General features: G+C 39.0%; 1 protein-coding gene across 1 annotated transcript in view; it reads left to right on the top strand.

The window, feature by feature from the left end:
* The window catches only part of LOC124544917 (protein FAM76A), a 75,014-nt gene that overhangs the window by 35,773 nt on the left and 24,052 nt on the right, over positions 1-15,189 (top strand). Inside the window, exon 5 of the mRNA XM_047123656.1 lies at positions 12,116-12,368. Within this exon, the coding sequence (XP_046979612.1) occupies positions 12,116-12,368 (253 nt within the window). The remainder of the gene's footprint in view (positions 1-12,115; positions 12,369-15,189) is intronic.

The following is a 15,189-nucleotide window of genomic DNA, read 5'->3' as shown; positions in this document are numbered from 1 at the left end:
TAATCTAATGGTTAAGGCAGCTGCAGCTAGTTGGTCCAGTATTGAATACCAGTCTGGCACAACTAACATGACAGGGTCCCCTTTCCTAAACAGACTTCAATGATGATATTACATATTTTAATGCTTGTACAAAAAACTACCTAGCCTTCTGCAGAGGGCTAGCATTAGATATTCCTTATTTGTGGGATCCATCATGGCTTTCAGGATCTCTTGTAAGAAGAGTGCAATTTGGGTTTGAGGATGGAACATGAGATAATACAGTACTGGTACACTAAGAAAATTTGCAGCCCGAAAACAGCACTTAAGAGCTTAGTACTTTGGAGCTTACTTCATAGTTAATTTCGACATACGAATATGAACTTTAAGCCGAATTACACATTTTAGTATGGTTTACCAAATTCAGATGCTCTTGGAGTGTCCTCTGATGTCCTATAAGATCTCTCAATGCTATATACAGGGTGTCCCATCTATCTTAACCACCCTAAATAACTGTTTGTCCAGATCCAGATTACAGAATGGTTCTTCAGCTGTCAGGGGGACATCAATCAGCATGATTGCCTTCATTGTAGCTTTGTTTTTTGCAAAGATATGAACAGTGGTACGACTTTTTTAAATGGCACCCTGTATTTTTTATTCAGTAATTATTTCCTCTTCTAAAGACCTGTTCAAAAATGTATCACAGTTTACCATTCACTGAAACACAACGTTATTAATTACATAACACAAAATTGACTTTGAGCCGGGATCGCAAACTCGTCCACTTGCTGGAGTTGTCAAAAAATAATTGAAAACCAAGTAAAAACATAACACAAAATTGACTTTGACTCTCCTGTACCATTGACCAGGAGTAGAACATTGAAAGGTGCTCAAAGTGGTGACCCTGGACACCGATACATTGGTTCGTTCGTTGAATGAAAGAAGTGTTGCCTGCTGAAGAGAATTACAAGCAAGCACGATACCTTCCTGCATGTCCTCTGGAGTTGGTGGAATATCGCAAAAGACAACGTATTTAATACATCCCTAAAGAAAAAATGTCCCGAGGATTTAAATCAGGACACCTAGCAGGCCAAGTAACTGTTCCTCTTTGACCAATCCATCTGGCAGGATACCTCTGGTTTAGAATGCAACATGCATGCAAGGCATTATGTGCTGGACATCCATCATGTCGATACCTCATAAGCATTCTGGTTCTTAGTGGCACTTCATCCAGAAGAGGAGGAACAATTCGTCTGAGGAAGTTGGCATATGCTGTGTCGTTTATACTACCATTGATGAAATAGGGGCCAATAATTGTAGTTCCAAGCATCCCACACCAGATGTTAACTCTCCATTGACGCTGATGTTCCACCTGTCTAAGCCATCGTGGATTGTCGCTGGACCAATAATGCATGTTCCTTTTATTTGCTTGTCCTTTGTTTGAGAAGGAACATTCATCGGTAAATAGAACGTTGGAGAAGTAGTTCAGGTTGGCGAGGATTTGCTGCTGTGCCCACTGACAGAACTGTACATGATTCTGGAAATCATTCCCATGGAATTCTTGATGTAGGTGTACGTGGTAAGGATGGAACCAGTGACGTGTAAGAATACGATGTACACTATTTTTAGGAATGCCAATCTCGTGTTCAAGCTGTCGTATGCCACATGTGTATTCATGGTAACGGAAGCAAGAATAGTAACTTCGGAGCTTTGGCTGTGCAAGTGCTATGATGATTGCGTTGTCGTGGGTTGAAACTTCCCGTTTTGTGAAGCTTCACAAGAAGACAAAAAAACATCAATTGGGAAGGTGGGTTCTTGTCAGGATATTGCTCTCTGTATAGTTCTGCTGCCTGCATAGCATTTCACCTACCTTCAACAACAACAACAACAACAATAAAGGAAACATTATGTTGATGCAGTTTGTAGGAAGGACAGCCTTTACTGTATGCCTTCTCTACACAACAGTATTTAAAAGGAAACCACTGTACCAAATGTACCTGTACATAAGAAAACAGTATTGCAATTACCGTTCTGCTAACTTACATTCCCCATAGATGAGTAGCATTTCTACCTTCTCTTCATTGGTGTACATTCTACTCACACAACTCTTCAACTGATAATGGTTGACGGATTGACAGGTGTGCATTCTACTTATGTTTACATTTGTCCTCTGTCGCTGTCAGCACATGGGTGTGTTCCATTATCCCGAGTACCTGCTCTAAGCACTTGGAGTGTCAGCATTAATGTTGTGTTACATAATTAATAACATTGTGTTTCAGTGAATGGTACACTGAAATACATTTTTGAATAGGTCTTTAGGAGAGGAAATGAATTACCGAATAAAAAATACAGGGAGCCGTTTAAACAAGTCATACCGCTGTTCACACCTTTGTAAAAAAAAAAAAAAGCGACAATGAAGGCAATGCTGATTGATGTCCCCCCGATGGCTAAATAACATTTGCTTGAAACATTTCTTAATTTGCATCTGGACAAACACTTATTAAGGGTGGTAAAGATAAATGGAACACCTTGTATGTATGAACATATGGGCTTCTTACATCATCGTAGCCGCTCATGTGTAGTAACACCTTTTCTCTGGCGCTCTCTGGCAACTGCTGAAATGAACCTAGTTCTAACAGGTAACGGGAAAATACTGCAAGTGGTGCTTTGAAAAGTGTTACTTTCAATGTAAATAACCTACACAGATGAATTATGTTATGTGTGAGAATGTGCAATGAATTTATTAAATCACACAGCATCTGACTCTCATTTAAAACTTCCAACACTTGGAGGAACAGTCACTTAGAAGAATTTCGAGCCCAGAAAATTGGATGTTAATGTCATTATTTAAAAATTTTTTGCACATTTGTGTGATGTATCTTAAAAGGGTGACATGCGTGTGAAAGCTTAGCTTTTTTGTAGCTACATTATGTACATTAATTTAATCCATTTACTTTTCCTGTTTGTGTGTTCCCTGTGCTTAACAGTACTGTCGCTATTGGCTTATTACATCATGTCCTATAAGCTATGATTGGTTTACAAAATCTTGATATCAAAGCTTCAGAAACAAACGTGCTGTGTTTGGTGGAATTCGAATTTATACTTTCATAAAACAAAAATACGCAGCGTATCGTAATATGAAAATATGCAGCGTACGTGTTGATACACAGCAAAGATATTTCCAAAACACGTTTTTCCCCCCTTTCATTTTCTGAAGTGCTGGGAAATTCTACTCTGCTGTGTAAAACCTTTACCATCTGAATGATTGATATTTTTACAGCTCTAAGGGAAAGTATGCTGTCACTTATCATGGAAAATGTGTATTTTCGCTGTGGAAAATGTGTATTTTTGCTGTGGAAAAAGTGTATTTTTACGTGGGAAAAAGTGCATATTTAACTGGCAGATCTGGGATAAATGTGGAAATTTTTTTTCTTGTCCTCGTATACACCCTGAAAGATGACACATTGACCTATAGCCAAGCACAGTTAAAAGGTTGTTACACTGTAAGTTTTCAACCAAAACCATCAGAAAAGAGAGACACACATGCATAACAACCAGATATAGCAGTCATGTATGTGTGAGGTGTGCTTGCTTTTGTGAATGCGTGTGTGGTTTTTTTTCTCTGATGAAGGCTTTGGCTGAAAACTAATGTGTAACAGTCTTTTCATTGTGCCTGTCTGCAACTCAACATGTCATCTTTATGGAGAGTAGCAATCTATCCTTTCTGTTATTGTTGATATTGCAACCTGAACTTTCATTGTTTGAAAATGTAAGTTAATGCAGATGAGAGGAAAAAAACAGTACCGTAAATGTTCGAATACAGCATTAGTAGTGTGCTGCTTGACACAGTCATCTTAATTAAATATGTAGTTGTAACATTGCAAACCACTGCATTAAAGACACTAATGTGTATCCACAGGACATGTGGCCTGTAATTGACATTGTCATGACAGTATCTCCATTGGACCAGCCCCTGTCAGATTTCCAGGAGGGGAGTGTTTGGGGGGGGGGGGGGGTGACCATGAGAAAAAGACTGAATAATCAATGAAGTAATAATGTTCTAAAAGTTGGGGTGTGATAGGGAGACTAGAGAATCTGAAAAGGCTCAATCTGAATATAGTGGATGTTAGGCAAGTGAAATGGAAAGCAGATTAGGAAATGGTCAGATTAGTATAGGATAATATCAACAGCAGCAGAAAATGGTATAACAGGAGTAGGATTTATTATGATTGGGAAGGTAGGGGGAGAAAGTGAGTAACTGTGGACAGTTCGATGATAGGGTTTTTCTCATCAGAATTGGCACCAAACCAACACTGACAGTGATAGGTCCAGTATAGATGCCAATGTTACAAGCCGAAGATGATGAGATTGAGAATATATATGAGGATATTGAAAGGGTAATACATTACGTAAAGGGAGATTAATATCTAATAGTGATGGGGGACTGGAAGCCGGTTGCAGGGGAAGGAGTAGAAGAAAGGGTTACAAGAGAGTATGGGCGTGGTACGAGGAGTGAGAGAGGAGAAAGACTAATCAAGTTCTGCAATAAATTTCAGCTAGTAATAGTGAATACTCTGTTCAAGATTCACAAGAGGAGGAGACATACTAGGAAAAGGCCAGGAGATATGGGAAGACTTCAGTTAGGTTACATCATGGTCAGGCAGAGATTCTGAAATCGGATATTGGATTGTAAGGTGTACCCAGGAGCAGGCATTGACTCGGATCACAATTTAATAGTGATGAAGAGTGGAGTAAAGTTTGAAAGACTTGTCAGAAAGAACCAGTGCACAAGGAAGTGGGATATGGAAGTACCGAGGTATTAAGAAACACGCTTGAAGCTCCCTGAAGCTACACACAAAAAAAAAGAAGTTTTGCATCACCCCAGTTCCCACAACTCCTGATGATAGACATTGACTGTGGATATTGCATCACAGACACAGTCCCTTTGACTGTTCAGAGATGTCCCTAAACCTGCCCAAAGATGTAAACAACCATGCATCAGCAGCGCCTATTAGACGGAGGGGGTCTGACGGCTGATCAGTTCGTCATTCCACCAGAAAGGAGGTACACAGCTGGTGTTGTCTGTAGTTCAATCATGCTTAGACGGTCAGTACCATGGTTGAATCACATCTGCATTGTTACTTTGTGCCAGGAAGGGTTCTCAACAAAGTAAATCTCCCGATGTCTCGGAAAGAACTAAAGCAATGTTGTTCGGACATGGAGGAGATACAGAGAGCTGCACCGGAAGTTGTGATTTTGATAACGCAGCCGCACCAGCATCGTTCGTCACAAGGTGTCAGTCGCCGAGCAGCAGCACGTACACACAGAGATGCCGCGCTACTACATGAGGAGGAGGCATACACGCCAGACAGTGTATAAAGCTATTGACAACATTAATATGAAAGTTGATAGCACTAATGGACAGGTGTTTTTGCATGGCCCATCTGTTTTTTGTGGAGGAGTGATAAAATCACAATTACATCGCAAAACACTGACAACAGTGAAAATTCACAATATCTATCGAAATACAGTATTCCAGATCTACCCGCATGTGATCTGTGAGCACTGACGTCGCAGGCGAGCTCGCTGCACTGCATACCGGAACACAGTCGTGATTTTTCATGTTTTATTATTAATGCTAGAGACTCCTTGCCGCTACTTTCATACAAAGCACCATCCTCTGCGCCATCGAGCACATTAGAAATACAGTACATTTTTTTAAATGCATGATGAACAGTTTCACTTGGGAGACATTTCCAAGATTGACTAAAGCATCCGCACACTTGAGACAAGCTTGCACACTCAGGCGTTAATTGTCTATCTTCTTTTGTTAGTCACTGTGTATACATATATTTCTGCTTGTCCATAAAAGGTTTAAACAAACACCTAACGGGTGCAGAATGGATGTCATCCATTTTGGAATTACAACTAAGTCCATTTTACCCTCTGCAAATTTTTTTTCACAGCTGGTGTACAGTGACCTGCGTACGAATCTAACACAAGCATACGTGGCAAACCTAGCAAGGTACCAGGACGATGTTGCCAGACAGGTGTGATCCACTCTAAAACCATGTCCGCCGTGAACCAGCCAATTTCGTTTGCACGTACAATAACACCTTTAGGAAACACTTCGGACTTCAGTAAAGTCTTCAGTGTGAAATTAATGGTGGCAGTTTATGGCCATCGGCTGTACAAGCCAGCATAAGTTCCGGTGCGCAGTTTGATGATGTAGCGCTGAAATGTGACGAGTCTTTCCCTGTACTTTTCAGACCCAATTGCGGCTCCTTTTAAAATCCTGGGTTTTCTGATGTGCTTTTACTTGTATTCTTCCTGCAGTTGCAGGTAAGCACTGTTGCTGCTTCCTCACGAAATCGTTCATTATGGTTTCCACCCCATAGTGGCAGCCACGTTTTGGTCCAGAAAACGCTTTTCTGTTGCTGGAACAAGCTGAAAGTTGTTACTTTTGGTGTCTCCATGTCTTACCGAAGTTCAAAAGCAGATTGTAACAAACGTTTTTATGAGCACTGTCGAAATGTAAAGAGCTTTTTTTAGATTGCCATGAATATTTGAAAAATTGCTAAATTCGCCCATGATAAAAAATACCTTACATTAATTACTTGAAACTAACACAACGGCTCCTGTGGCGGCTTCTAGTGGCAAAAAGCAGCAATAATGGCCGCCAGCTCTTACGGCGACAACTATCAGCATTTTTTGGAACTTCTTAGGCTTTGAACCCGGATGTAAATCGCAGGCGGTTTTTTGGATTCCGAAAACCGGAAAAAGTGCAGCTTGCATTCGGGCCACAAAAGCCACTATTGTATTGTTTTCAATATTTAATATTCTTAATGCTAAATGCAGGTTTTGCCGTGATTCGAATTACGTTAAATTGAATATAAAATTGCATTGCACTTATTGATTAATTTTCGGGACTTGAAATTTCTTCCGTTAAATGCGGGTTTACACTAAACTGAGGTCACGCACAATCGAGGTTATACTGTAAAACATCAAATACTGTAATGTCAAGATTGGGAAGACATATGAAAATGCACAGTGTTCGTTCGTAAACACGGGGCTGTGGGCATACCGAAATGTGTTACAGTAATATAGGTAAATAATAATAATAATAATAATAATAATAATAATAATAATAATAATAATAATATAATATTAGATGTTATACTAATACATCATAAAGTTGTATATAGCCACAAAACATCAGCATGTATGTATGTGAACCATTGTGTTTTGTCAAAATAATGTTCACAAAATAATTTTTTAAATTTATTATTTGAAATAAAAAAATTACGGTATGGGACGACCAAATTTTATTATATACATTTTAAACGTACACTCTTAAGCTATTTTTCTACATAATCACAATTGAAATTGAGGTACTTATACCGTGCAACAAGTTTTTCAATTCTCTCTCTCTATAAATCTGCCACCTGCAATTGCAACCATTGGTTTATACTGGCATGCAGTTCGCCGTTAGTATGGAAGTGTTGCGTAGCAGGACACGTCTTCATTGCTGGGAACATGTGATTGTTGCATGGTGCCAAATCCTTGCTGTATGGTGGATGATCAAATACCTCCCATCCAAAACCCCGTATGTGCTCTCAGGTAGCATTGGCCATGTGTGGGCGTTAATTGTTAAGAAAATGCAGAACTTTTTTGCTAAGTTTTCCCCAACTTATTATTTCTTTTCTGTGTTTATCATGAAGGTTGCAATAAATTTCAATTGGCTTGCAGATTTTTGAGAACAAAAACCTAATCACAGAACACATCTCACAAGCGATAACGTTTTCTATTGCAGTGCACATTTTAAAATGTCAAAGGAATCAAATTATCAGAGGCATAGACCACACACTACCACTGTTGGATGCGTACTGAGTAGGAAATTTTGTGGCACCAAGATGGTGGCTGGAGCCCCGCCCACTGCCATGATAGACAAAAACATCTGTGGGTTTCTGGATAGCTCTCATGTAAACGTTTGTAGAACTGTTCATTAAAGTAATAGTTCCGTCATCATTTTTCGTAGCTCTTGCACTGTCACACTGAACCGTAAAACAATTGTGGGTACTTTCGTTTGAGCCTATCTGCTTCTTCGCATTATTGCACTCAAACTAAACTTCAGCAACGTACATTCGTCTTGCAGAAATTGTAATTCATGTAGCATGATATGTTCTACACATCCATGTGGAGTAGCGGTTCCAATCTTTCTTAGACCATTACCCATGAGTGCAATCACACAATAGCTAATATACCTGCCCTCCACCCCTGCCCCTGCTATCTGTTGGCTGCCCCCCTCCTTCCTCCCGCACATTTTACCAACCATCACCTAACTAAACACTGCAGAATGAAAGACTTTTCTTGGATCTCACTTATTTTTAAAATTATGAAAGATGAATGATATTTAGTTTGTGTGTGTGTGTGTGTGTGTGTGTGTGTGTGTGTGTGTGTTTCAGAATGAATGACAAAGGAATTTGTGGTGCACTGTAAGTGCTACCTGTGACTCTTTCTCGGAAATGAACGCTATAACTATTCACAGTGATCGTACACACATATTACAAAACATGCTTGTCCTACATTACTCCTCTCCTTACCGATTTTTGCACTATACTTACTGTTCATAAATCACTTGATTGCTGCACTTCATACATCTGAACTGGCAGAAATTGAACAACTTCAGGCTGATAATGCTTTGTGTTAACCACCCTAATAATAACAATAATAAAATTGTATAAAGTTCTATATTAGCCCATATGTAGTTAACGCTGTGCTGTGCTGTCAATGTATTCATTTATCTGTTTTGAAGTGAATAATGAAGCAATTTCTGGACTACTGTAGGTACTACGTACATTTTGGAGAAGCCATTTTCTTCAGATGTTTAGCATTTGTTACATCTGTATGTCACTGTTATCAGCGATGTATGAAACAAAGCACAATGTGTGTGTAGTGGGTTGACTATGTGAGGAACCTGTAACCTCCACCGCACCAGTGTTACTAATTGAGAAAAAATAATTATTGGTAACTTATATAACTAGTATTAGAATCTTACAAAATTATAATAATATCATTCAGTTTTTACTTCTCAGATAATTCTGTTTTACCCCTCATGGGGTGATCACCTCCAGGTTGGGAACCACTGATGTGGAGGAAGCATTAGATGATAACATTCTTGATAAGAGTTTCACACAATCATAGTAGGCACAGGCACAACCTGTATATACATCAATATTAAACATAATTCACATTAAAATATGAAAATAAAAATTTCATGCAACTTACTATCTCATGCATTAATGTAAAATGGAAAAGAAATAAACCCTTACTGCACAGAGCATAACTTAATCACAGCTAACACTTGGATCAAGAATCATGAAAGGAGGTTGTATACATGGAAGAGGCCTGGAGATATTGGAAGGTTTCGATAGATTATATAACGGTAAGACAGAGATTTAGGAACCAGGTTTTAAATTGTAAGGCATTTCCAAGGGCGTATGTGGACTCTGACCACTATCTATTGGTTATGAACTGTAGCTTAAAGCTGAAGAAACTGCTAAAAGGTGGGAATTTAAGGAGATGGGACCTGGATAAACTGACAAAACCAGAGGTTGTACAGAGTTTCAGGGAGAGCATTAAGGAACGATTGACAGGAATGGGGGAAAGAGATACAGTAGAAGAAGAATGGGTAGCTTTGAGGGATGAAATAGTGAAGGCAGCAGAGGATCAAGTAGGTAAAAAGACGAGGGCTAGTAGAAATCCTTGGGTAACAGAAGAAATATTGAATTTAATTGATGAACCGAGAAAATATAAAACTGCAGTAAATAAAGCAGGCAAAAAGGAATACAAACGTCTCAGAAGCGAGATCGACAGGAAGTGCAAAACGGCTAAGCAGGGATGGCTAGAGGACAGATGTAGGGATGTAGAGGCTTATCTCACTAGGAGTAAGATAGATACTGCCTACAGGAAAATTAAAGACCTTTGGAGAAAAGAGAACTACTTGTATGAATATCAAGAGCTCAGAGGGAAACCCATTTCTAAGCAAAGAAGGGAAAACAGAAAGATGGAAGTAGCATATAGAGGATCTATACAAGGACGATGTATTTGTGGACAATATTATGGAAATGGAAGAGGATGTAGATGATGATGATGATGATGAAATGGGAGCTATGATACTGCGTGAAGAGTTTGACAAAGCACTGAAAGACGCAAGTTGAAATAAGGCCCTGGGAGTAGACAACATTCCATTAGAACTATTGACAGCCTTGGGAGAGCCAGCCCTGTTAAAACTCTACCATCTGGTGAGCAAGATGAATGAGACAGGTAAAATACCTTCAGACTTCAAGAAGAATAAAATAACTCCAATCCCAAAGAAAGCAGGTGTGAAAATCACCGAACTATCAGTTTAATAAGTCATGGCTGCAAAATACTAACATGAATTCTTTACAGACAAATGGAAAAACTGGTAGAAGCTGACCTCAGGGAATATCAGTTTGGATTCCATAGAAATTTTGGAACACGTGAGGCAATACTGACCCTATGACTTATCTTTGAAGATAGATTAAGGGAAGGCAAACCTACATTTCTAGCATTTGTAGACTTAGAAAAATCTTTTGATAATGTTGACTGGAATACTCTTTCAAATTCTGAAGGTGGCAGTAGTAAAATACAGGGAGTTAAAGGCTATTTACAATTTGTACAGAAACCACATGGCAGTTATGAGTCGAGGGGCATAAAAGGGAAACAGTGGTTGGGAAGGGAGTGAGACAGGGTTGTAGCCTATCCCTGATGTTATTCAATCTGTATATTGAGCAAGCAGTAAAAGAAACAAAAGAAAAATTTGGGGTAGGTATTAAAATCCATGGAGAGGAAATAAAAACTTTGAGGTTCGCCAATGATATTGTAATTCTGTTAGACAGCAAAGGACTAGGAAGAGCAGTTGAACGGAATGGACAATGTCTTGAAAGGAGGATATAAGATTAACATCAACAAAAGCAAAACGAGGATAATGGAATGTACTCGAATTAAGTCGGGTGATAGATTAGGAAATGAGACACTTAAAGCAGTAAAGGAGTTTTGCTATTTGGGGAGCAAAATAACTGATGATGGTCGAAGTAGAGAGGATGTAAAATGTAGACTGGCAATGGCAGGGAAAGCATTTCTGAAGGAGAGAAATTTGTCAGCATCGATTACAGATTTAAGTGTCAGGACGTTTTTTCTGAATGTATTTGTATGGAGTGTAGCCATGTACAAGAGTGAAACATGGACGATAAATAGTTTGGACAAGAAGAGAATAGATGCTTTCGAAATGCGGTGCTACAGAAGAATGCTGAAGATTAGATGGGTAGAGCACATAACTAACGAGGAGGTATTGAATAGGATTGGGGAGAAGAGGAGTTTGTGGCACAACTTGACAAGAAGAAGGGACCGGTTGGTAGGACATGTTCTGAGGCATCAAGGGATCACCAATTTAGTATTGGAGGGCAGCGTGGAGGGGAAAAATTGCAGAGGGAGACCAAGAGATGAATACACTAAGTAGATTCAGAAGGATGTAGGATGCAGTAGGTACTGGGAGATGAAGCACCTTGCACAGGATAGAGTAGCAGGGACAGCTGCATCAAACCAGTCTCTGGACTAAAGACAACAACAACAACATGTGAGTTTTGTCATGTGCCAGTGTATAACACATCAAGATATTTTAGTGTAATTATTATTACAAAACCACTCATGGCATGGTCAGCATATGCCGCTGCAAAGTATCAGACTCCAAATGCCCATTGTGTGCACTGTTAACTTGAGAACTACTTAAGATGAAACTGTATTCACCACCAGCTGCAGATGTATGTGCTGAAACTGTAGTAGAACTTAAAACTGCTGTAAATATTTTCTCTTATGAATATGTAGGAATACAGATTCAATCAGACTTGGAACATGTTGTTCAGAAATTAATACTTTTTTGAGGGAACATATGATATCTGTATTATCCTACTTAATACATCAAATTAGGATCTATTAAATTCAGCTGTGCCATTTTGCTAATACCATAGCTTGTCAAATTTAAACTTAGTTACTTTGAAGTATAGAGATTTAAAAAAAAAAAAAATCGTATCTGATGATTTCTGTTTTGCATTTTCAGGCACAAAAGTCACAGCAAGCGACCGCACCGTGTTGATGTTACTAAACTTACTGCTGCTCCAGATGGCATGGACAAATCAGATGGCATTCCTCCAGCTAAACTTGCTCGCTCCTCAGGAAACAGTAGGGGAGATCCACTTGATCCGAATTCTTCAGACCATGTTGTTGCGATGACACAGCTCAAAGAACAAATTGCATCTCTGCAGAAACAGCTCACCCAAAAGGATGCCCTGCTGCTTTCTAAAGATAAACAGGTATGATGTCACTAGCTTAAACTGAAACATTTTGTGAGAAGCATTAGGCGGCATTGTTTTGTTCTCCGTATGTGTAACTGTGAAAATCACTTTTAATTTTGTCACATTATTTGAGCTTATTTAAATGAGTGAATTACTATTACTGTAGTGAGAACCATTTTATGCATTGGGGATGCACAAGGTGCTACCCAAAAGTTTCTGAAATTTATGTGACCCACGCCTACAAACTATAGTACAACCAAACGGTGCTATGAGCAGTGTACAATATGTTTTGTGTGCCAGTATGCACAGCGGCTTTTATCTATGTGTGCGTGTTTATTGTTGGCCCACAGTTTTCAATTTTGATGTTTGCTTGTGTTTGTAATCTTGCTGTGACCGTCTCGCAAGAACAGTGTTGCTGTATTGAATTCTGTTTTAATCGTGGTGAAACAGCTGCAGAAACACGCAAAATGTTACTGCAAGCATTCAGTAATGATGCTTTGGGCCAAACACAAACGTATGACTGGTTTAAACATTTTAAAAATGACCGGATATCTGAAGATGATGAATGTTCAGGACAATCATCTACCAGCATTACAACAGAAAATCACAGTGCTGTTGGGAATGTGATTGTGAAAGAGAATAGGCAGAGCATCCCTGACATCTGATGATGTCCTAAGGCGGCTAAGGGAGGCTGTGAGTAGGGAACGTCAAGAGAAGCGGTGACTGAACCCTCCGCCATGACAATGCGAGGCCACATACAGCTTTTACCATGTGGCAGTTTTTTGGCAAAAAGACAACACAGCAGTTCTTCCTCATTCACCATATACCCGACTTGGCTCCGTGGGCTTTCTTACTGTTTCCCAAATTGAAAATGGGCTATGGGCTTGAAGAGATGAAGATTTGACATGATAAAGGAGATTTGAGTGGAATCACAAATGATGCTGAACACACTGACTAAAAAAAGACTTCAGGATGCATTCTGTGTATGATAGAAGTTCTGGAATCAATGTCTGAGCTCCAAATTGGATTACTTTGAAGGTGACTGTGCGCCGAATAAAAATCTGGTGTGATGTGATTGTATTTAGCGTTCGAGTTTGAGAATTTTTGTGTGGCATCCCATACGTGTTCTCCCACCCTCCCACATATTTCATTCTGCTGGAAAGATATCCTGGCTCAAAGAAGTGGTATACAAGTGGGCCAAGATATAGCTTTCATGTTCTGAGTAGTCTTTTAGGAATTAACTTATGCCTTTAATTGATTTTCTACATTCTGACAATTTGAAGATAAACAAACAGAAAACATTGTCGGCAGTAGTATTTATATCCACTTCCTTCATTGCTTACTACCTAAGCCAGTTGTCTCTTTTGTTACTATGTGTAGTTATAGTAGTAGTAGTAGTAGTAGTAGTAGTAGTAGTAGTAATCACTGACATCATTATCTAGAATGATAATTTCACCTAACCAATGAAAGTTGAGAAAAGAAGCAGTGTATTTCTATACATGTGTAGCGATGAAATATATAATCTTGGTTGCCAGAAATATTTGGCTGTTTCTTACAAATATGTTGTGATTTCTGAGGTTGTGGTTGCGGTGTGACCGTAGAACACAACTTTTTTTCGCTCTCCACCCCCACCCCGAAATACACAGTGGATTTCACATCGATACTGCTGTGAGACTATGAGAATATTTTCCTTAATCTCTTACTTCCAAATATGTCGTCTGTCTGCTGTTCTCTCATTGGCTACATAGAACCGCCAGCTGACACACATTCTTTTGTTCCTGTGATACCATAATGGCCAGCATTGACAAAATTGGTGTACAAAACATGCAAGTACATCACTGGCCCGGATCCGGGCTTTTACCATCTCATGCATAAATGTATGCTGTTGTTGAGTATTTGTCCAATTTTAAAGTCAGCTCAGTCCTGACTACAAATGAAAAGGTAGTTAACTCTTTAGTTGCAATCTCTCTCTCATCACTACTACAAAAATAGTCTAGCTTTTTCTTTTTTTAGTGTATATGATATGTTGATAAAATCAATATTACATTTTGTTTGGTATAGCTTATTAACAAGTATTATTGCTTTTCGGATAACTTCCTCGAATCAGTCCAGAAAAAACAATTACCAATATTCTATTGTTAAAAAAGGAACAGCATTGAAGTAGTGCAAGGAGGTTAGATTAGATTGAAGCAGGGTCATAGAACTCGTCCTCTCAAAATCTTTGGCATGCATGTAGCAGGTGCTGGATGAGTGTATGTTACGCTGCAATCAGCATCAACATTGGTAGATTCCAGCAACGACCGGCATTGGACAAAGATGGCCGAGCATTTCAAATCAATGTGGCAGGGTGTGCACAGTCACAAGCGTCCAAACATGCACGTAATTCGGATGGGAATCGATGAAATTCAGATTAGTGTGTTTCCTTTGGTAGATTCAGCCAATGTTCTCACACATGAAATATGGGCTATAAGAAACTAGGTTTCCTTCAAGAAAGGGGTTTGTGGAATCCTGAGGATAATAAGTCATTATATGGCTATATGAATTGAAATCACAGCTTTGTAGGAAATCACAAGTAGGTAAAATCTTAATCCGAAAATTTTAGGCATAAATTATAATAATTATCTTGAGGTTGAAGCTCTTCTGTCTGTGTTTGCTTTAACAATACCTATGTTTTTGAAAGGGATCCACCTTTAGCAAAGCACAATTTTGTTTTTTATCCCAAACCTGTTTCACTGCAGTTGCAACATCATCAGTGGGCTTTTATTTTTTGGTTTTTTACCACATGGTTTGGTTTTCCTGATGTATTATGTTTTTATAGTACCTGTTTTCTTTCACAGTT

Source organism: Schistocerca americana, chromosome 8 (assembly GCF_021461395.2).
Source record: "Schistocerca americana isolate TAMUIC-IGC-003095 chromosome 8, iqSchAmer2.1, whole genome shotgun sequence".
Taxonomy (NCBI): Eukaryota; Metazoa; Arthropoda; class Insecta; order Orthoptera; family Acrididae; genus Schistocerca; species Schistocerca americana.
This window is presented reverse-complemented; position numbering and strand designations above follow the sequence as displayed.